The sequence below is a fragment of the Stegostoma tigrinum genome, chromosome 6 (genome assembly GCF_030684315.1).
Source record: "Stegostoma tigrinum isolate sSteTig4 chromosome 6, sSteTig4.hap1, whole genome shotgun sequence".
NCBI classification, from domain to species: Eukaryota; Metazoa; Chordata; class Chondrichthyes; order Orectolobiformes; family Stegostomatidae; genus Stegostoma; species Stegostoma tigrinum.
Window position 1 is genome coordinate 87069438 of NC_081359.1, and position 24030 is coordinate 87093467.

The 24030-nt window shown below is 40.6% G+C and overlaps 1 protein-coding gene across 2 annotated transcripts in view; it reads left to right on the forward strand.

The window, feature by feature from the left end:
- Nucleotides 1-24030, forward strand: part of LOC125453137 (FRAS1-related extracellular matrix protein 2-like) — a 232007-nt gene that overhangs the window by 102116 nt on the left and 105861 nt on the right. For both annotated transcript variants that reach the window (XM_048532302.2, XM_048532303.2), the window contains exons 3-6: nt 2484-2630; nt 7150-7380; nt 12909-13034; nt 21334-21582. In XM_048532302.2, coding sequence (XP_048388259.1) covers nt 2484-2630; nt 7150-7380; nt 12909-13034; nt 21334-21582 — 753 coding nt within the window. The remainder of the gene's footprint in view (nt 1-2483; nt 2631-7149; nt 7381-12908; nt 13035-21333; nt 21583-24030) is intronic.

Sequence of the window (24030 nt, forward strand, 5' to 3'; positions counted from 1 at the left end):
CCAGTAAAGGTGAGTGTAGGTGGGGAGTTAGGGTGGATGTTGGTCAGTCCAGCAAAGACAGACAGGTCAAGGAGGCGGGGATGAGGCTGGTAGTTAGGAGATGGGGGTTGAGGTGGGAGGAGTGGATAGGTGGGAGAAAGCAGAGGCTTAGATGTTGCTTTGTAGAACATGTATGCTCGGTTTGCGACAAAAGACCGCAGCTCCCAGTCGCGAACCACTTCAACTCCCCCTCCCACTCCTTGGATGACATGTCCATCCTGGGCCTCTTTCAGTGCCACAACGATGCACCCAAATGTTGCAGGAACATAACCCTATTTCACTTCATATTTTGCTTGGGAACCCTGCAGCCTAGTGGTATCAATGTGGTGTTCACAAGCTTCAAAATCTCCCTGTCCCCGACCACATCCCAAAACCAGCCCAGCTCGTCCCTGCCTCCCTAACCTATCTCCCACCTGTTGACGTAAATGAACTCAGTATTGAGTTCAAATACACCTGCTGAGCTTGGGTGTCCCTCCTGTGTATCGTGCTCTGCCTAGGCCCCTTATCTCATTGGTAAAAGTTGGATCTATGGTAAATAAAAACCAAAAGACCTGCGGATCTTGTAAGTCAGAAACAAAAATAGCAATTGCTGGAAAAGCTCTGCAGGTTTGGCAGCATATGTGAAGAGAAATTAGAGTTAACATTTTAGGTCCAGGAACATCACTTGACCCTAAACATTAACTCTGATTTCTCTCCATAGATGGTGCCCGATCTGCTGAGTTTTTCCAGCAATTCTTATTTTTTGGATCAGTGGAAATGAGGGCAGGACTTATGCATTGGAATCCCACCACCTTTGGAAGAAGTACAAATCAAGTCTCATAACTTTATACTCTGGAACTTTCTAAACACACACCCTAGAAAACTGTAAATTTGTGAGTTGAGATTTATAGGCCACCTTGGAGTGGAAAACATGGGTAGCTCCGTAATCTAGTATGCCATATGCAGGGCACAGTGTTGTGGTAGTAATGTCACTGGATTTGTAATTCGGGTGCCCGATCTAATATTCTAGGATATGGGCTCAAATCGTATTATGGCAGCTGGTAAAAATTTAAATTCAATAAAAATCCATTTTAAAAAAATTGGTCAATGATGACCATTGTTGCTCGTTCATTAAAAACGCATCTGGTTCAGTAATGTAATTTAGGAAGGAAAATCTGGTCCAAGTGTGTCTTCAGACCTGTAGCAATGTGTTTGACTCTTAACTGCTGGGCAAGTCGGGATTCCAGTTCAGGAAGAAGAGTCATGTTGGATTTTAAACACTTAACTGTTTCTCTCCCCATGAATGCTGCCAGACTTGCTGAGTTTCTCCAGCATATTCAGGTGATTGTTTCAGATTTCCAGCATTTGCAGTATTTGGGTGTTGCAATGGGGATGAAACTGATGGATATGAGCAGTGTGAAGGGGAATGTGAATCAGCAGCTGTCTTATTTCCATTGAGCCCAGTCTTCTTTCCACTGAAAATCACAGAATATGTTTCAACTATTTGTAAAGATTAACTTCCTAGATTTTCCATTGCATTTGCTTGGTTTGAAATACAAATTAAAAATGTTGGCAGGATTTTTCAAGAAAATAAAATCTGGCTCAGTAAAAACTTGGCAGCTGGTTTACTCTATTGTGCTGCTGATACAGACCAGTTTTCGCATCATGTTAATTCCCTTGGCTGTTCTCCAGACTGTGACCTGAAGTTGAGAGAACAGATCAGGTCTGGATATGATGGGAACTGCAGGTGCTGGAGAATCCAAGATAACAAAGTGTGGAGCTGGATGAACACAGCAGGCGAAGCAGCATCTCAGGAGCACAAAAGCTGACGTTTCGGGCCTAGACCCTTCATCAGAGGGTCTCGGCCCGAAACATCAGCTTTTGTTCTCCTGAGATGCTGCTTGGCCTGCTATGTACATCCAGCTTCATACTTTGTTATCTCAGACCTGGATATGCCAGGTTCCCTTTCAACTAGGAAAACCTGCTCAGCTTTGTGCAAAGAAGAACATTTTACCTCCCCCTTACAAGATCAGCCATATCAGAGGGGTCAGGGATATCTTATGCAGGGAGTTTGCAGTTCCCAGTTCGGATGATGACCGGGAATAAACTGGAAGTTAGTGTGTAAAATCAGATAGCATGCAGTTTCCGAAAAGACCAGAAGTTGGGCTCCCAAGGCAGCGTGTGGGGGAGTAGGGTGGAGCATTGAATCCAGGCTGTTGAAATGCCTCAGTGGTGCCAGGGTTTCTGGTGGTATGGAGCAGATGGGATGCATTTGTAACACCTTGGCAGTCACCAGTCCCATGCAAAAGTTGTGCATTTCCACTGACCTGGCAAATCTGGCATCAGATTGTCCTTGGGCAGAATTATTGGTGCAACTGTAAGCTTTATCTTTGCCTTCACAAAATACTTGGTTACTAGCCAAATGGTACATGTCTAAATTTGTGCTTCTGGCATTTGTTCTGCAGGTGGTAATAAGTTGAAGAATCAACTTTTCCGCTTGAACTGGGCTTGGATCTCTCTGGAAAAGGAGTACTACCTCATAGATGAGAATTCAAAATTCCTGGAGGTTACAGTAAAGCGCAGAGGTTATCTGGGAGAAACCTCGTTTGTTGGTAAGTACCTGGTAACACCATGAATAACGACAATGTGATTGTTTTATTGTCGTTCCTTTCTCATCTAAAATGTTCTGGCTGACCAAGTCTACAAGTAGTACCATATATAATTTATCCATATATTCCTTTGTAAGATGCCCCTGGATGGGTTTCTCAAAATGATTGTTCTTTTATTGTCGATGTTCTGTAGATTTCATCAGCCTTTGCCATTTTATTGTTTTCTCTGCAGTAACTGCCATGGTAGAGTTCTGATGCATGGAATTTTCATTGGTTTTTCACAAATATTTGAATATATAGGGACACACAAGAAGAATCTTAGAAGAAGCATTAATACTTTGTTGGGATCAACAATCCATGAGTAATGTTCCTGTAGAAACAACTGGTATAATGCCAGCCATTATTTTCAATGTGGCTATGTTGCCACTGATTACAAAAAAGTAATTGCGTAATATCCTCATCCCATGCCCTCACTAATGTGGTTGAAATCATAGCCAATTGTTGCATACTAACTGAATTAGTAACTTTCAAAAGGGAATTGGATATGTACTACAAAGACTACAGGGCACCAGGGAAAAAGGTAGGGGGAGTGGAACTAATTTGACAGCACTTGTATAACTCCAGTACACGTCTGATGATCTATATGGATCCCTTCTGTGTTGCAGATGCCCATGATTTTATCATTTTATGGCTTTTATATTTAAAGAAAATAGAATAATCACACCAGTACAGGAATGGATTGCACGATATTTTCACTAAGAGCAGAAGTCACTGACAAATTTTTTTAAATATTTGAAGAGTCCAAATATTTTCAATGCAAATGAGTACATTTATGAAAATATGTCATCGGAAAAGCAGAAGCTTCAAATCTGAACCAATAATCCAATGTACTCATCTCAGACCTTTACTCTTTGCTGGCTCCTCTGTATGACAGATAGAGCTCTGAAGTATTTTTTAAGTTAAGCAGATATGCACATCAGCTGTCAAAACAAATTAGCATTAATATTTTTAAAAGCTGGAATACTACTTTATACTGTCTGGGTCCAATGGACTGAAGGTTGAAACTGCACGTAGCTGGTTTGATTTCTGATCGGTTTAGGCATTCAAGTTGTTCGGCCTAAAGGTTGTGGTGAGGTTTTCCAAGGTACATGCTTATCCAGAATGCAGTGATGATATGCTATTATGTTCTACAGCTTGGCAAAGGTTGAATCTTCTGCATTCTTATCACTTGCCTTTGTGTTCAGAAAGAATACTTTGTAGGTCTCATTTGCTTCTTTCCAGCCAAGATTCACATTCAAAGTGTACTTTGTGCATGGGTGAGCTAGCCTAGAGACATGCACTTGTTTATTGCAGCATTAGTTCTTTAAAAATTCATTAGCTGTATTACAGGAATGTATTTAATTACATTCTGCTTTTGATATGATCAAAGATAATGCATATTTTTAGGTTTCTTTCTTCCTGTTGAATCCTATATGTATATGGCCTCAATGAAGGCTTCTTTTGTGGATTCTGACACTAATGCAGCGTACTGTGTGAGAAGTACATGTCAATCAAGAAGCAGATTTCCTCTTTGTGTTCTGATATGGAACAGCAGGCTTTGAGATTTAGGAAATGAGTTTGGAGATTAAGAATTTCTAATGCCTGACCTGCTTTTGTAACCATAGTATTTATATGTTCAGGTTCTGGTCAAGGCTGTTGATTGTAGAGGATTCAGTGATGACAGTGCCATTGAATATCAAGGAGCAGATGGCCTTTGGAGGATAGCTGCAGACTTGATGGGCCAAATGGCCTCGTTCAGCACCGTAAGGATTCTGTTCAATGAAGTAAAGACTGGCATCTGTGTTTTACTGAAGGAGATTGATTATCTAGTTACCAATTCTGGCTGAAGATTGTTGTGAATGTTTCAGCTTTATCTTTTGCATTAATGTTCTGAGCTCCCCCATCATTGAGGATGGGAATATTTATGGAGCCCCCTCCTCCATTGAGTTGCTGGAACAGCACAAATGCCACAGAACAAGGCATCACAGCCAAGGATACGGGGCAGGTCCAGTGAGGACATCTCTGTTGACGAGGCCACCAGAGGTAGTCGGGAGGGGGGGGAAGGGTGCAAGGGGACACCTGATGCTGCCCCAAACCTCCGTCCGTCGGGAATAAAAATTTGTGAGTGAGATGCTCAGCCCCACCACACAACCTGCCCAAAGTTCTAGCAGGCTGACATGGTGGGCTCCCCCATCCCCGACGGGTGTGAAATCACAGTTGGGCAGACAGCAGCCCTTACAGACTTTATTTGATTTAATTGGGCTGAAGCATGCAGGCAGAACACTAATGGAATTTTACACCCATCCCTGCCTGTCCTGTCAACATCATCCATATCCAAAGAGCAATTTCTTTATATACAGCGTTTACCACTCTCCTTACTGCTAAGAAACGGTTACATGTCATATTTTCTGATGCAAATAAATCTCCAATGAAGAGTATCCTACTAATACGCATTGTCAATGACTATTTGGAAAAACTGGTCAATGTCAGTTGGAAGGGCATTTTATTATCTTTATTATGTTATATTTTATGAAATGAAGAAACTAATTGGAAATGATGGCGTTGGTCTTTGCACTTCTCTGTCAGTGGATCAGAAGGCAGGATGCATGTTCAAATCCAGTGGGCAGCCTACCCCTGACCCTACCACCAACCTTACAGGCGTTGGTGGTAGTGTTGGACAGCTTGCCTGTCAGTCAGCCACTTAAGGCTCCTGAGGCATCTAATGACAATTTAAGAGCCTTATCCTGATGCAGCCAGGATTTAACTGGCAATGGAAGAGGCCCACAAAAGCTACAAGCCTGATGGGTTTACTAGAGATCACCAACCACCGCATCAGAGCCTGTACCCAACATCGTGACCTCCCAACTGTGGTCTGACATTTGATCCCATTGAGATTTTAAAAAACAAATTAAAAAAAACACAATTTGGTGCAGCTCAACTTCTCAACCCATGAGTGACAATGACCGACTTCTGACTGAACTCTGGCAGCTCTCCGAGAGACCTCCTGACCCTGAGGAACAGAAGTTCCATCTTTCATCCACTAATGGCCAAGCACAGCATAGCAGCTATTCAATGGCTGTGGGTTAGTTGTCCTTTCTCAGGCAGGCATTCCCACTCTTTGCCAAAATAGATGGGATCATTGTGTCCTGTACAATCCAGACCAATGCATGAATGCTCAGACTTTTTTGTTTTAGCTTTGATGGTAAATCTGGCAGTAGATATAGAGCTCAACATTCACTATAGAAATAATAATCTCTACCAGAAGTTAAATTTGTCAGTTTCCTTTGTTACTTGTCAATAATTCAGTTGTTTTACTTTAATGATGTTTGGACTATAGTGAGGCATAAGGTAATACAGAATGATGCTGTTCCAGTCTTCACTGTAGTTTCTATATCTTTGCGTTCTTGCTTCATTAATTGTCTGCCACCATTCATTCTTCAATTTTAACAGCAACTTTAAAATAAAGAGGAACTTTGGAAAGATCAGCCTGAATTTTATGAGTTCCTGCCAGTTGTGTTTTCAGCAGCAAAGGAGTCACGTAAAATAGAACAGATAGTCAAACCACCACTTCCTATTCATCCCTGTGATATGAAGGGCTGCTGGATACAAAGATGGCAGTCCACTTATTGTATATAAATAAATTGTTAAGGATTAATTGACCCTGTTAAAAGTTCAGATGATCCTGTTAATATGCTGGCCACACTAAAATATGCTTGGCATGTACAGCTGGACTGCCTGATTTGATTTTAATGTTTTAAAACACTGGGAAGGAAATGGGTGGCTGCTGTTTTCGGGAGCATGCCCCAAGGATAATGATACTTCTTCCTTCTGCTTGCTTTCCAAAACTGAACCTGCCACATCTCCACCCCTCTCCTTAAGGTGGCCAAATCCCTCCATCCCAATAACTCCAATTTACCTTGGCCCATGAGTACCTGCTTCATGTTCTTGCCTGCAATTCCATCCTCTACCAAGCTGTTGGCAGTACGTGGACTGCCAATCAAATAGTACGTCAGTGTTGGAAGTGGTTTTCCCTTCTCTGGGAGGAGTAGAAGTCACACTGTGCCCTTGATTACTCCTCCTGCATTGCATTATTTCACCACTCAGTTTGTGAGCAATCTTTTAGCTCTAACCATTAAATACAGCCCATAAGAATGCTGCATGCTTTCTTTAAATCTAACTTGTTTTTTACTTACTTTTGTTTGTTTCATTTAGTTTTTATATTCAATGTTAATGAGGTTCTCAACAAATTTTGGCATTAAGTTGTTGGCAAGATCAGTTGAGAAGCCAGCTTAAATTTTGTTGTTTTCGTTTTGAAATTCAGAAGAAAGAAATTCCAACCCAGTCTAATATTTATTTGTACATCAAAGTTACTGCAGTTCAGCATTCATTCATTAGTTTTACCAATGTGAAATTCCTGTCCAAAGGGATATGTGTTGCATTTACTTGGATTTTGACCCAGCTGCTTTTCACGTTCTGTTGACAGGCATTGGTACAAAAGATGGCACAGCTGAGAAGGATAAGGATTTCAGAGGAAAGTCCCAAAAACAGGTGCAGTTCAATCCGGGTCAAACCACAGCATCTTGGAGAGTAAGGATTTTGACAGATAACGAATATGAACAGTCTGAAACATTCCAGATTGTACTTTCTGAGCCTGTCATGGCTGTTCTCGAATTCCCAGAGATTGCAACTGTGGAGATTGTAGACCCGGGTGATGGTAAATATCTTCCTAACTGAGCTGTATTTCAATATTCTTACCAGCAAAATTTTGCATATTTTAGTGTAATGCACATAAGGCAAAAGCCTATTAAACATGATATTTTATATTGAAGTAAAATTGGCTTTTCAAAATTTATGAAACTTAATATGGGAAAAAAACAAAGTTTAGTTTTGAATGAACTGTTCTGGTTGATATATTCATATAAAATAATTTGGAGCGAGGTTCAAATTAGCGGAGATTTAGGAAGTTAGAGAGACAGGGCAATGGTGCAGGTAATTGTATCATAAAGTCCCGACAGTAGGGAAGCAGGTCATTCAATCCATCAGTCCACACCAACCTTCTGAAGTGCACCTAACCCAGACCCTATACCCCTACCCAATCCCTGGCACCCTCATTTCCCATAACTAATCCACTTAGCAAGCACATCCCTGGACACCATGCGCAATTTAGCATGACCAATCCACCTAACCTGCACGTCTTTGGACTGTGGGAAGAAACTCACGCAGACACAGGGAGAACATGCAAACTCTACACAGACAGTTGCCCAGGGCTGGAATCAAACCGGAATGTGAGCATCCAGTAAAATAGATGAATTGGTGGCTCAAGTACAGACCTTATCACCGTTTCAGAGACAGACCTTACCAAGTTCCAGGGTACACAGCATTTTAAAAAGCCAAGAAGAATCAAAAAAGAGAGGTAGCTCTGATTGTAAACGATGACAGAAGGATATTAATATGAAAGTATCTTGGCTCAGAGACTCAGGGAGTGAAATCAGTTTAGAAGGAATTTTGAAATGGCAAGAGCCAGCAAATGCCAGCAGAGGAATATTTTCTAAGCACTACTTACAGTAGTTATACCTCTTTCCAGAACATTAAGCAAAAATTGTTGAAACTTCTGACAAAGCCAATGTAATGGTTGTATAAGACTTTAATCTTTGTGTGGAATGAATCAATCAAACCAAAGGTATGTAGGAAGATGAGCTTATAAGATGCTTTAATGATTGTTTCTATGATCTTTTTCTCCAGAACACTGGTTTATTTTTGGTGTCCTGTGCTGGATCCCAAATCGCTGTCAGACCTCAGACTAACTACTGAAATAACAAGGTGTAGAGCTGGATGAACACAGCAGGCCAAGCAGCATCATAGGAGCAGGAAAGACTGACGTTTCAGGCCTAGACCCTTCATCACAAATCATTTGATGAAGGGCCTAGGCCTGAAACATCAGCCTTCCTGCTCCTATGATGCAGCTTGGCCTGCTGTGTTCATCCAACCCCACACCTTGTTTTCTCAGATTCTCCAACACCTGCAGTCCCCATTATCTCAGACTAACTACTGTTCTTTGCTATATTATAAACTTGCTTTTAATCTAATACTATCTTTAACATCTTTACAAAGTATGAAAGGATCATTGTTGCTGGTTTGTTGTTTACTAATGAAAGCGTTTTTATGTTAAAAATTCTGAATTTTTGTGCTGTTTGTGTAACACCATACCTTGCAGACTATTTACCTAATCAACCTTTCCCTAATATGTTAATTGGCTTCGTTTAAATTCTTGTTTGTGTTTGAAGTGGGTCATTATTGAACATAATGTGGATTCCATTGTATTATGGTTCCTGTTTTCCAGTAGAACTTCTACTATGATATGACAAGTTAACCCCGTCTCATTGCCCAATACTAGATCGAAATGGCTTTATGGTTCTATACTGTAATGCTCCAGGAAACTGTCATTAAAGAATTCTACAAACTCATCTCATTGACCACCTTTGTCTGATCTGTGCTCTCACCAGCACCATCCACCCTAACCCTTGGGGATACTAAAGGGATTCCTTGAAGCCCAGCACCATGCATTTCTTCTTTGAAGACTGCCTGCGGTCCCAACAGCAGTCACCTCTCCCTGAAGCTCTGTTGGAATGCGAGAGCTACATCATCTAGTGCCCATAAATTGGATAGGGGTGGCACAGCTAAGCAGACGTGAATTTCCATGCAGAAGCAATACCCTCGCCTCCATATAAAATTCTGGCTATTCTATTTTTCCTGGATTCTCACCATCCCTCGGGCTTGTCCCAGAGTTCAGGATAAACCTGGTTAGTGTGCCACATTTTTAGGGGTTAATTAATTGACCAAATGCTTAACTCCAGTCTCATTCCATTACAGCAGTAGGATTACTGCGAGCATATTAGCCAACATGGGGTGAGCCTGTTCCTAGTAAATGTTACTGCACTTGCTTCGTGATTAACTTAGTTAAGATATTTGTTGTGAATAATGTTAAGAAACAGAAAGATCATTGAGAGGCTGCTTTAGCTTTTGTGTCACCGTCAGCCTTTCTCAAGGTGAGTAGATGGACCTAAGATACAAATCAGCCATGACCTAATTGAATGGCAAAACAGTTTCACATGACTGAACAGTCCCCATGCCGTTCCTTAGACTTAATTTATTTTCCTAAATGCAAAGAGACTAACATCAGAGCAGCTCCCTTGACCCCATGCATTCTTAGCTTCAATATTGGTAATTGGTAGACTAATCTCATTGCCTCAGATGCTTCAGTTATTGTATTTCACTTGGAAAATCAGGAGTGCACATTAAAGGAAGTCAGAGAGAAAGTCCTAAAATCCAATTTTCAAAATTTTGACAGAAAAAAGTTGGGATTTGATGACAAGTAAGTAATTTTACAAATTATGGGGATGTTTAGGAGAAGTACAATTGTATTAAATAATAGTAATTTGTTTAAGGTGTCTTAAAAACACTTAAATAAAGTTAATTGATGTTTAAATGCTAATTAAGCCAAAAAAATGACTATTTTTAGTACAATTGATAAAAAAGCAGAGAAAGCACTTTGCTGTAGCAGGTCATTCTGTCTTGCAAAGTAATGAAGCATCCTATATTTCTCGCTATCACACCCTTCAAATGATATTTCAAGACAATATTCCCAACTAAATAAATACATCAGTAGTCTCCAGCTGAGAAGAATTGACACTCTGCAATTGAAGAAAAGTTCTACCAAAATACCAACAGTACCATATATTTATATGGCATTTTAAATGTGCTAGAGCATCTTGAGGCAGTTCACAACTGTTTTATCAAACAAAATTCAATACTTGTTTGTCTCGCATACGGCTGTGTACAGAAACTGGGTCAAGAAATTCGATTTTAAGCAGGTTTTAAAGTAGAAATGAGACAAAGAGAGGTTTAGGGAGACAATTCCAAAGCTTAAGGTCGTGACAGCAAAAAGTACGGTCTTACTAGTGGAGTGATTACCATGTACTTCAATTAATTAAAGGAGCATCTAATGATGTGAAAGGAGCAGCTAATTAGTTCACATAAAATCACTCAAAGCCTGTCTGAATGTGCACAATATATATATGAAATCTCTCAAAGTCTGTCTTGTTTTGTTAATTAGCTGATTTATCTCGTATAGGGAAACTGCAGCCTTCTTGAGTGTCTCTATATTAACTGCTTCTCTCCTGGAATGCCCTCTGTCCCCATTTCTAGACGTAAAACAGGACATTTCCAAACCACAAGTTTCTGTCATGTTTTTATAACTTCAGTAGCTTTAAGAACAAGTACTTCCCTAGCTCCAGTTGCAGAGCAGAACTCCCACTGAATAAGTTATCTGCAAGCAGAATGTGTTTGGGCATACATTGTTTAAAGGGAAGTTTTTGGAATTATACTGCGAAGGTAAAACAGCCTGAACGTGTAAATAGCATGTGGTTTGAAAATGAGAGCAAAGATGAGTTTTCAGCAGAATCTTTGATAATCCAGTTTGCAACCAGTCAGTTTACTGCTGCCATGGGATGATAGATTATGATGATAACTGTTCAGTTAACGCATTGGCTTGGATCTTTTGAACTGTACGTGGTAAAATATGTTAAAGACAAAGGTTCACAAAGAAAGGCTGATTGAGGTTAAAAAAAAGGTACTAATCGGGACATTCGAATTTTGGTCTTATTTAACTCGACAATGGAGGAAATAAGGAAGAATCAAAATATTTGGAGACAATAATCCAGCAACATACCTGCATGTTTAAAATTTAACAAAAACGAGTTTGGCCATCATTGAGGCCGCTACAAAAGAAAGTGGGAACCTAATTAACGTTTACTTTATCATCAGTACCACAGTTTAAGTTTCAAGTGAATGAGAAGAAGCCCCAGGCCACAGAATTCCTGGCAACAGAAACATTATGTACAATCTAAAGAGCTGCTCCTTAAAGCATTTCTTTTGGCTCAGGAAGAACAGGAGCGCTTGCCCAAGATCTCAGAAGAAAATCTTTACTTTCGACCCCATCCACAAGCCTGCACTGAAGCCCCAGTGACCCCAAACACTGAGCCCATATTGTATCAGTAGTTGTCTCTTTCCCGTTGTGAAGACCTGCCATCTGTTCTCTTTATCTACCCTCGTGATAACCACCCACAACTTCCATCTGTATCCCCTGCTGTGACCATTCCCTGGGGACCCACCTTCAGCCTCCTGCTTCTTGTCGGTGTTTCCATCCTTTCGATGACATCAGGGCCAGTATATCCACATTGAAACGTTTTCACAGCTTTTCATCAGTATCAGGCCCATTAATTTTTGAAAGCACTTTAACTGCCACGAATTTAGTTATGAGGTCTCAAATTCCCAAATTAACATTTATTTTTCGCAACATTTTTGTTCAGGCAATTTTAGTTTGCAGCCAACTGAATATTGAGCCTGGGTATTGAAATTGCTGGTCTTCTCCATTGGTGCCACAGACGTTTAGGAATTTTACTAGCTGTTCATGATAATAGATTTTATAGTCAATGGGTTATAAATTTTGGGTTATAAATTTTCAACATTTCTTCATCTTGCAGATGTTTAACCTGCTGAGTAAATGGCATGTAAGGTCTTTGTAAAAAATGAAAAAAACACAAACTTGTCTCTAAAGCTACTTTGAGAACTAATAAAAACTATAATTACCTTTTATTTTTGCATAAATGTGTTAGCTTGCAAAATATCCCCAAATATTTTGGTTTATTAAGACTCATAGTGCCAGGATTAATTTGGATTTTCCATAGAGAAGTTCCCTTTGATACACTGCCAGGAGCCTGTGTGTGTTTTTTCTGAACAGAAAAATATTTTAACTGTGGGAGGTGCACAAGTGAGACTGCCTGTTGGAGTCACAATTCAAGTAAAGGTCAACCAAGAGACTTCTGTCCTTTACAAATATTATTTGGATATTTATGCACTGCCTCATTCAGCACATACCCATTGTCTTTGAAGCGATAAGATTCTAATTCTCGCAATATTGCAAGATATAGCAACTGGGATAAAGAAACCAATACACGCCTATATTTATAGAAACCAAAGGAAACACATCAGCAATTACTTAGATAAGGATAAAATTCCACAGAACATCAAAGAGTAGTCTTTATTTTTACCACCACTTTATAAATAATACATCTCTGAGTTTACGTATTGTTGCTCAATTATACAAAAACAACTTAATCATTTCCATTGTTCTCTCTAAGCAACATTTTCATTTATGTTGTATATCATGTATATTTTCTTCAGAGTCAACGGTCTTCATCCCCAAATCTTCCTATTCCATTGATGAAGATATTGGTGAGCTGTTGATTCCAGTGATGAGGACAGGAGATACAAGCCAGGAACTGATGGTTATCTGTTCCACACATGAAGGTAAGAGAATTAATAGTAGTTACTTCAAGAAATCTAATTATTGCCATGGAGAAATGCTAACATCAAATGTAAGTAATGGATTATTCTCATAATTATTGCACTTTAGTTACTTGGAGATATCCAGTAACTGTAGAAATGTAAATATGTAGTGGTCATGGTCAGCTATGCCTCAGCCAAGGATGACATCCACACAGGGTTAGAAGTTTCAGTCATAGGTCTTTAAGTGAATGAACAGTTGATTCTCAGCCTGTGGACCCATGGACATATGGGGCAGGTCAGATGCCCTGTGAGATACAGGGACCTGGATTGTAAGATTTACTTCTATTTTTACCCTGTCTGCCAGTGGTATGCCCCATCTATGACACTTGGATTCAAAGCATGCTGCAACTTGATGGCCTAGTTGTCTGGTGACTTAAGTTCTGAAGAAGGATCACCTGACCAGAAATGTTAACTCAGGTTTCTCTTCTCAGATGCTGCCAGACGTGCTGAGCTTTTCCAGCAATCTCTGTTCTTGAACCCCAGTTGCTTCTGTGCCACAACTAAAGTGCCTACCAAAAGCATACATGCCCTGCAATTTGTGAATTGCTGTGGGGCCTCTGTCTGTCTCTGTACTGGATTTGCAAGCTGCATTTGATCTCTTCAATTTCTGTGTATAAGAGACGTTCAGCCTGTCCTTGAATGTTGCCAAAACAAAACTGACATTTCAAACAATGGCAGCGAATATTTGGCAGCAAAGAACTCCTTCAAGCTAAAATGCAGTACACTGTAGCTAAACTCTTTTGCAGGTGTTTACTTGATGTTCTGATTGTCCTGGCATGAAACAAATTTCAATGTTCCATCAGACAACATCGCCCTTCACTTCCCATGAAAATGGGTACTACACCAACCAGAAACTATATCAACCAACACACGAATGCTGGCATAAGGTAAAAATACTAAATAGGTTAAAGTTAGAGGCTGCATTAAGCTGAAACCAAATGATGTTGTATAGTCTTGGTGAGCAGGATAGGGCCCAACAGCTTTGGATCTCTTAAAGTATAGTTCTAATATCCATATATCTCCTGATAGACTTTGCAACAGTGTTCATCATTATAATGTAGCTTGTTCGTGATCGCTGTCGTGCAATAAATTGCATCTTGTTTAAGAAAAGAGGCTTTTCTGATAATGATTCCATTGGTGGCAATGAACTATCCTAACCACAAATGACCAGTCACCAAATACAACTTTGTGACAGCAGTGAGGATTGGAATTTGATTTAGCTGTATGGAATGAATTCCAGAGAATCCAGAAGACATTTCCATTTACAGCTTGAAAGACTTTACATCTTTAAGCATCACTCATACCTCTTGACAGCAGCTGCAGGGGCAGGAACAGTGAGAGTCTGCACAGAAACCTATGGAAAGATAGAAGGGAGAAATAACACTTGGTGGTAAAGGCTTAGAATGTGTTAAAGAAGCACAGTAGCAAGTGCAAGCTGGTAGCTAGCCACATTTCGCAGTTACAGGTTCATTGGGATTCAAGAGATTTGCTGAGCAGTCCTGATTAGAGGCTCAGCTGGGAAGCAAACAGGCATCAGAGCTGTATGATAACAAAGTGTGAAGCTGGATGAACACAGCAGGCCAAGCAGCATCTCAGGAGCACAAAAGCTGATGTTTCGGGCCTCGATCCTTCATCAGAGAGGGGGATAGGGGAGAGGGTTCTGGCATAAATAGAGAGAGAGGGGGGGTGGCGGACCGAAGATGGAGAGAAAAGAGGATAGGGGGAGAGGACAGTATAGGTGGGCAGGGAGGGAGGGGATAGGTCAGTCCAGGGAAGACAGACAGGTCAAGGAGGTGGGATGAGGTTAGTAGTTAGGGAATGGAGGTGCGGCTTGAGGTGGGAGGAGGGGATAGTTGAGAGGAAGAACAAGTTAGGCAGGCGGGGACGAGCTAGGCTGGTTTAGTGATGCAGTGGGGGGAGGGGAGATTTTGAAGCTTGTGAAGTCCACATAGATACCATCGGGCTGCAGGGTTCCCAAGCGGAATATGATTTGCTGTTCCTGCAACCTTCGAGTGTCACCATTGTGGCACTGCAGGAGGCCCTTGATGGACATGTCATCTGAGGAATGGGAGGGGGAGTTAAAATGGCTTGTGACTGGGAGGTGCAGTTGTTTATTGTGAACCAAGTGGAGGTGTTCTGCGAAGCGGTCCTCAAGCCTCTGCTTGGTTTCCCCAATGTGGAGGAGGCCACACTGGGTACAGTGGATACAGTATACCACATTGGCAGATGGGAAGGTGAACATCTGCTTAATATGGAAAGTCATCTTGGGGCCTGGGATGGGGGTGAGGAAGGAGGTGTGGGGGCATGTGTAGCACTTCCTGCAGTTGCAGGGGAAGATGCCGGGTGTGGTGGGGTTGGACAGGAGCGTGGAGCGGACAAGGGAGTCATGGAGAGAGTGGTCTCTCTGGAAGGCACAAGGGTGGGGATGGAAAAATGTCTTGGGTGGTGGGGTCAGATTGTAGATGGCGGAAGTGTTGGAGGATGATGCGTTGTATCCGGAGATTGGTGGGGTGGTATGTGAGAACGAGGGGGATCCTCTTTGGGCGGTTGTGGTGGGGGCGGGGTGCGAGGGATGTGTTGCGGGAAATGGGAGCGATGTGGTCAAGGGCGTTCTCGACCACTGCGGAGGGAGTGTTGCGGTCCTTGAAGACCGTGGACATCTGGGATGTGCGGGAGTGAAATGCCTCATCCTGGGAGCAGATGCGGCGGAGGCAGAGGAATTGGGAACAGGGGATGGAGCTGAATGAGTCAACTTTAAAAAAAAGCCCATTGAGGTTAGGTAAAGCATTGCACTAAGATCAAAAATCAGGCTGCAAGGGCTAGAAGTAAAAACTATCATTTACACCTTCTCTCAAGGAGTGTTGCCCCCATACAGAGCTTACACCAAAACTGCCTCCAGTTTTTATTTTCAATACACTGACCTCCGAGGTCAGTTCATAGCATCCACTTCTGAAATCAGAAGTCAGTACGTTGGCACAGCAATCAGCATGTGCGGAACCTCCAAGATACCTGGAGATACCATTGGTTGGCAGCACAAAGCATGGCTGCGGTGTGGAAATTCAAAGCCGGACAGAATTTTCATGCTACATTTGGGGAGTACAGTTCTGTCAGTAAACCACCTGATGAACACCCCCTTCCCAACGAAGAGGCTCCCTTCCACATCACAGCCCATGCTTATGCATGTACAAGTTAGGATGCGAGTTTCGCAGCTTCTGTACGTTGCTTACCCAGTGCTTGCTGTGGAATGTTTTTGATATGAGAATCCCAGATGACACTTTTAGTTATATTTGTCTGATGACATTTGTTTAGCTGATGTGACAAGGAGACAATGTGTGCGCACAGTTTAATGATCCTGATTATATGAGGCCATCATATTGTGTTCTTGTACATTGAATGGCCTGCTGATGAAGTACAAATTGTAGTCAGATGGTTGGCATGATTGACACAGTGAAGGTATGACTCCTCAATTGTCCCTAATGAAGGACCTCCAATTCCAGGATTGTTACTCCACCACAAAAAAAACTTTCTCTGCCAACGTTGCATGTTGTGTCCGCCCTGTTGTGTGGCTGTTGTGCTGTGGTAAGCCTTTCAGTCCAACCTGGCAACATTCCAACCTTGTTTCAATCTGAGCAGCTTGGGGGCTTTGCCTACATCGCAAGAGTTTATTGCCATCCTTCATATTCCCTTTTGTGTTCCTGACCCTAGGACCCCATGAACTTTCAGTCTCTCTCTTTTCATTTACTCCAAGAGCTACGACCTTCGAAATTACATGCCTTTATTGACCCTTCACTGTCCCCATTTAAATGCCAGTACCACCATTGTTTCTGTGAGTAGCTGTCTTCCAGAGCTCCAAGTTATCTCCTGACTGAAAGGTTCCACCATATTGTCAACAATTATAGAGTCATACAGCGTGGAAAAAGATACTTCGGCCCAACCAGTCCATGCCGACCATAATCCCAAACTAAACTAGTCCCACCTGCCTGCACTTGGCCCATGTCCCTCCAGACATTTCTTATTCGCATACATATCCAAATGTCTTTTAAACGTTGTAACTGTTCCTGCATCCCGCCACTTCCTTTGGCAATTCATTCCACAAACGAATCACTCTGTGTAAGAATGTTGCTCCCTCACGTCTTTTTCTAATCTTTCCCATCTCACCTTAAAAATATGCCCCCTAACTGCGAAATCTCCCACCCTAGGAAAAAGACACCTACCATTCACCTTATTTATAAGCCTCATGATTTTATAAACCTCTGAAACTAGAACCGGGCACAGTACTCCAGAAGAGGCTTCACCAATGTCTTGTACAAGCTCAACATGAGGTCCCAACTCTTGTACTCAAAGGTCTGAGCAGCGAAGGCAAGCAGGCTAAACACCTCTTTAACACCCTATCTGTATGTGATGCAAACTTCAAATAATTATGTACATGAACCCCTAGGTTGCTCTGTTCTCTAATACTACTCAAGGTCCTATTTTAATTGCATAAATCCTACCCTTGTTTGTTTTACCAAAATGCAATACCTTGCATTTATCCAAATTAAACTCTGTCTGCCACTTCTCGGTGCACTGACCCAATTGATCAAGATCTCTTTGTAATCTTAGATAAGCTTCTTCATTGGCCACTATACCATCAATTTTGGTGTCAACCACAAACTTACTAAACATGCTTTTTGTGTTCTCATCTAAATCATTTGTACAAATGACAAACAAAAGTGGACCCAGCACCAATCCCTGTGGAACACCCTGAAGAAGGGCCTCGACCCAAAACGTCACCTTTCCTGCTCCTCTGATGCTGCCTGGCCTGCTGTATTCCTCCAGCTCCACACTAAAGGAAAGTGTAGTCGGATTGAAGTGATGCCTGAATTTGCCGGACGATTGGATGAGATGAGTGGTTTGCTGGTGCCACCTTGTTTGGATAATAGGTTGAAGTGGTTCATGGCAATGGAGCATGCAGAGCAGTTCTTATGAAGAAGCAGCTGTATGATGACTGGGACAAGTATTCAGCAAGCCAGGTATCCACTCAGATTCTGATCCTCCATGTAGGAGAGGAGAATTGAAAGTGACATGGAAAGAAGGTGAGTTAACGTCTTTAATGAGTTGAAAATGCATGAAAATAAGACTTTCACCACTCAACAGTGAGATTCTGGACTTGCCCTTTACAACTTGAGGGGAAAGTAGGAAAAGTATTCCTTGACTCCAAGTATCTGATTCTTTTTTCATTCTCACCATATTTTCCTACTTGTCTCAACATCGCTGACACCAGAATAGGGAAAGGGAAAAGGAAAATTGCACCCTTAGTGTCAGATTGTAGCTTTGTCTTTTGGTAAAGGAAGAATGGTTGTAATAAATTGCTTTATTCACCACAATTTAAAGGAAATGAAAGTGATTTGAAAATTGGGAAAAGAATAGTTTGGATACAGTGCATGCAGCTCAGTCATGTTGGACTAGCTGATGGTAATGGCTTATGTCATACTTTGCTTTGAATTACCGGCAGCTGCTTTTCGTATATAGCACTTTTTTTGTTTTTTGTGAGGAGGTTGCTTTTCGATTGGGGAGGGGCATGGTTTTGAACCTGCTTCCTTATTCTATTAAACACCTACGGCCTTAAATGATTCATTTTTGTGTCATGACTTAATTGTTCGGTGCAGGTCATACAAAATAACACGCAGCATCCATGCTGTGAACTTACACTAAAGGTTTTCAGCAGTAAGACCCAGTCATACAATTCATTTCTTTGTGCTACAGCTGACAGTTGTTGAATCTGAGTCAATATCCATTTAATTTCAAGTTACTGAGCAAATCAAAATGCTGAGGCTTTGAAATGAAATATGGTGAGGTTTAAAGTTTATTGCTACTTCAAGTCAATGCAGTTCACTCTGGTGGAATTACCTTCACAAAATCTCCTGTTGTCAACTCTTATTCTTGAGGTTCACAATATGCATTTTGCAAGGTGTTGACTGTACCTGTTGCTTGATAGGATACATTTCAAAAAGCTAACAGGATTTCTAAAACATGCATGAGAATGCCTGAACAGTAGGATAATGTACTATAGAATTAATATACTTTGAATTTGATCAAAGATCAGGTGCTTAGCACTGCTGTCTCGTAGCGCCAGGGACCTGAGTTCTGTTCTAACTTTGGGTGACTGAGGAGAGTTTGCACATCGTTTGCATGGGTTTCCGCTGGATGCTTTAGTTTCCTCCAACAGTCCAAAGATGTACAAATTAGATGGATTGGACATGCTAAACGTTACAGCTATGTAGAGGTGGGTGTTGGTTTGGGTGGGATGCTCCTCAGAGGGTTGGTGCAAAATTGATGGGCCAAATAACCTCGACCTGCACTGTAGAGATTCAGTGATTCTATCATCCTCATCTTTGAGTCAGTACTCATTTGTATCATGCTATATGATGCCCCTAGAAATTATTACAAACTTTGCAAAAAGTATGTAATATAAGTTTAATTATTATGCTGGAAAAGATAATAATTAGGTCTGTTTTAAATGGCATTGGCGCATGGATCACTGCAATTAGGTTCATAACATCAACATGAGAAAGTAAAGCTGGATTTCAGTCGAACTTCTCATCTGAACAATGTCGCATCTGACGGTGTAGTACTTCCTTGGTACTGCATTGGAGGTCAATTTAGGCATGGAATTGGGTGTAAAGTCTCAAGCTTCCAATTTAAATGCAAGAGTTGATGTTTAGGTGACAATTTTAGAATGACATTTACTTTACACAATAGTGACAAATTTTGCTAGTGGGATGGGTGGAGGAGCGCTGAAGGCTTTGGTCTTTAAAATCAGACTTGGGGGTGGTAGGAGACCGCAGGGCAATATTGGAGAAATTGGAATCCTTAGCAAGGAACAAGGGAGGTTGTCAATGATGGGAGGAGGAAGCCACTGGTGGTAGGGGGGAGCTACTTCAGGTGACTAATTGGCGTGCAACCCTTAACCAAACAGTGCTTACTTCATTTTAGCTTTCAAGTTTCCCAATAGTCCGAAAATTTGGTCACACAATGTTAACTCCAGAATGATCCATAAATTTGAGAAACGTAGTCTAAGTATAGTATTACAAGTTTCAGCCCACCATCGACCAGCGTGACAGTCACTCTCCTTTTTTATTCCAACTCATGTCCATTAGGATTGGCAAATTGCAAATGTGATGGGGTCAGAATTCAGATTTTTAACATGTTAAACTCTTGGCCAACTCAAACCTACCCATGCTTTCTGGCTTTAAAATTTCCCTGAGTAGTGCTGCCTTACTAAAAGCTAAAACAATTGTACAAAGCTCAATTATTACCAAGATTTCAGTAAACTGCAGTAGTGAATGTTTGGAATTTTCATACTCTATCCTCCAGAGTTAGGAGTAGAAGCTGGATCTGTGGTTATCATTTTTTTTCCTTCCAAACACTAGCATCATTGATTGAGTGTTTGGTCCCAAGCCTGGGAACAATTTGAAGTGGTAGAGTTTCATTCAAGACATATAGAGCACCACATTAAAAAGCTTAAGTGGCTTAAATGTGATTTTCTCAAGCATTATAGCCTAGTGGCCACACCATTTTTAAGTGGGAATTGTGGTTATTCCAGTTAAATAAAGAATGAGTTTGGATAGCCAAGATATAAGGTTTTTGCTTACAAAATTATTGTTACATAAGGATATAATAAGTCTGAAAGCCTGACGCTCTTTCAGAGCATAATGTGGACACCATTTAATAGAAACACCTGTCCCGATTTCACGCTGCACCAGCTCAGTAGGAAGCTCATAATCCAGTTTCCTATTACTAATTTAAATTTCACCCTTAAAAGAGTCAGTAATAAATTAACATCTTACGTGATGCAGTATATATGAGCAAGTTGAACCACTTCGAAACAAAGTAATAATCGTTATTAGCAGAATAACCTTGGAACTTAATGATATCTTGTTCATTCTGGTTTGAAATATCTGACAAATTTACTTATCAGATCATACCACCTGATGTATGGATCACTTTGCAGAACAAGAATGATCAGCTGTCAAATACTTGGTCTTGGGTGTTGGTGCTAAATGAACAGCATCAAACTGGCCACCCATCATGCACAGCACCTGATATTTAATTCATTGACTACAATGTAACTAGATATCAGGAACTAACTAAAAAAGAGCAGCTGATCTGATACTACCCAAGATGAGTTCCTACCCCGGACAAATTAAACTTTCAAAGAAAGAGATTATTTAGCTTTTATTAAATGGTTTAATGTGAAATCCTTTGATCCTTTCTGCAGGCAGTGCAACTGGCACTATTCCATCAAGTGTGCTGTCTTACTCAGACTACATCACTCGAGCAGAGGATCACCACAGCGTCATTCGTTTTGACCAGGATGAAACGGAGAAATTATGCCATGTAGTCATCATTGATGATTCTCTGTATGAAAATAAGGAGACCTTTAACGTCACACTGAGTATGGCCATGGGGGGCAGAATAGGAGTACATCCATCAACTCAGATTACCATCCTCCCAGATGTGAATGATGGTAAGTCCCAACCTTCGTGATTTTCTGCATCACTTTTTTTATGAGAGCTAATTGATATGTCTGAACTAGTCTGTTTGACATATTTTTATAAAGACCATTTTCTTGTTGGACTGCATCTAATGTAAATGATTTTCAATTAAAACTTTGGGTTATCCACTGTTATTACAGGTTCAGCTCATAAGCATTTTGGTATTCTTGGTTACATTTTGTGAATTTGAAAGATTTCAGTTGATCCAATAAATTTAGATATTTTATGCAACAGAACCCATACGTTGATGTTTCTTTACAGTTCCAGTCCTACAGAATTCTGAACTACGTGAATAAATGTGGAGCAAAGTTCTATATTTGTCAGAATATTTTTGGTTTTATCTAGATAAACTTCATATAATAGTTGAGGTGGATTGAACATCTAGTTCATGTATTTTAAAGCTTTCATATTTAAGAAATGAGTTTGATTTTCTGTGAAGAATGAACACTGCAGTTTTATCCAACACATAGGTACGAGATTGCATGCTACATCTGGCAGACTAAGCTAAGAAACTGTTCAACATTTCAAGCAGTCTCCCGATTTCAACAAATTAATTGCCTTGTGTTATGTTTTCAACGCTGGAGTTAATAGAAATCAGCATCTTAATAAAATGTCCAGAAAAGTACTAAATTGAGCATTAATTCAGCATTCTTGTTCTAAGAAGGACTGTTTATAGTGTTAATAGAGAAACATTATCAGATTATGATTATGCAGTATTTGGAACTCAGTTCAGTTCTGCTTTGCACAGAAAAGCCAGCATTGCTGCTAACAAATGTGTGTAGGTGACCACAGGTTGCATTGTACATTTACTGACTAATAATTGAAGATAGGAGCAATGTTTAATATGATCATCTCAAATCCTCAGTAAAATAAAATGTAACAACTGAATTAGACTTTCCGAAAGAATAGTAATCTGTTAATTTGTCTGAAAACACCTCAGTCGAATAGATAGCAAAATGTCACCCATTTTTCATTTTTAGCATGGAAATTAGATGGGAATGTGCATACACCTAATTCTGGACTGGGGTATTCATTTGTTTTTGTCAAATTTGTTCATGGCAAGTGGGCGTCATTAACAAGATCACTACTTATTGCTCATTACTAATTGCTCTTGAGAAAAGCATTGGAAACGCAGTTGGTTACAGCCTTGTAATTAATTTGTCCATGTACTATTTGAAATGGTTCTTGAAAGATGTGTTATTTTTGTATGTATAAATCACCATTAATCAGGTTTAACTTAGTTGCCTGTGATAAATGTTACATTGAAACAATACTTGCTCATTTGTCATTAGAGTAGAGAGAAGCCCAACTTGTAGCTTGATGACTAATGCATTATCTTGACTACTGAGTCTGATTTCAAGTTGTAAGGGCAAAAAATACTACTTTCTTTAAGTGATGCCTCCGTGAAGATCTTTGTCGTTTCACCTCAACAGCTTGCTCAAGATAAACAAATCCCATTTCATTAAAGCCATTCAGTGACCCATCGTTTATCCCTTGTCAATATGAACGCGGAGCAATGTATGTTTAGACAAGAAACATCAAAACTTTGAATGACCTGAGCAAGGAGGGTTGAGTGGAAAAATGCTGCATTTCTTTGAAAATTATGGAAAAGCAATTTATATCTTATATTGGGGGCCAGCAATTTTAAGGCCAATTTTCTGCTCCCTTGGCTGATCATCAAATAGCCTTCTTATTGATATGCAGTGTTTTGAGTTGTTTTCTTTTATTTAATGTACCATACTTCCTTTTAAGCTTATTTGACATACAATTTCAAAGCCTCAGTAACCTCAGTCAAACAGAAATACTCAACTGAGGGAGATGCTGCAAAGCAATGCTGTTACAATTAGTTCCAACCAATGCTTGACACCTAATAACCAAAGTGGTTATGTGACAGCGACAACATAGTGTGGAGCTGGGGGAACACAGCAGGCCGAGCAGAATCAGAGAAGCAGGGTAGTTGACGTTTTGGGTCAGGACCCTTTTTCAAATTCCTGTGATGCTGCCTGACCTGCTGTGTTCCTCCAGCTCCACAATGTGTTGTCTCTGATTCCAGCATCTGTGGCTCTTGCTATCTCTGATTATGTGATAGCATTATGTCCGTAAATGTATACTCTGAAACACAGGCCCAATAAAAGGTGGAAATTGTGTCCTCACTCAAAATTGCATTTGTTAGCAGGGAGAGCATTTAATCATGATAATGAGAAACTCACTACCTTCATCCTAATTAAATCCATGGCAGGTAAGCCTGTCAATAACATTCCTGTTGCGCTGCTTGATTGCTGCCCTTAACTCTCAATTGATATACTATTCTGACAATAAAATAATCACAGCGCCATACATTTTCTGCCTTCAAGTGAGTCAAAAATTAATCCGTTGGAAAATTCTAAATATGCAGTATTGGCTCTCTTAATAGCTTTGCC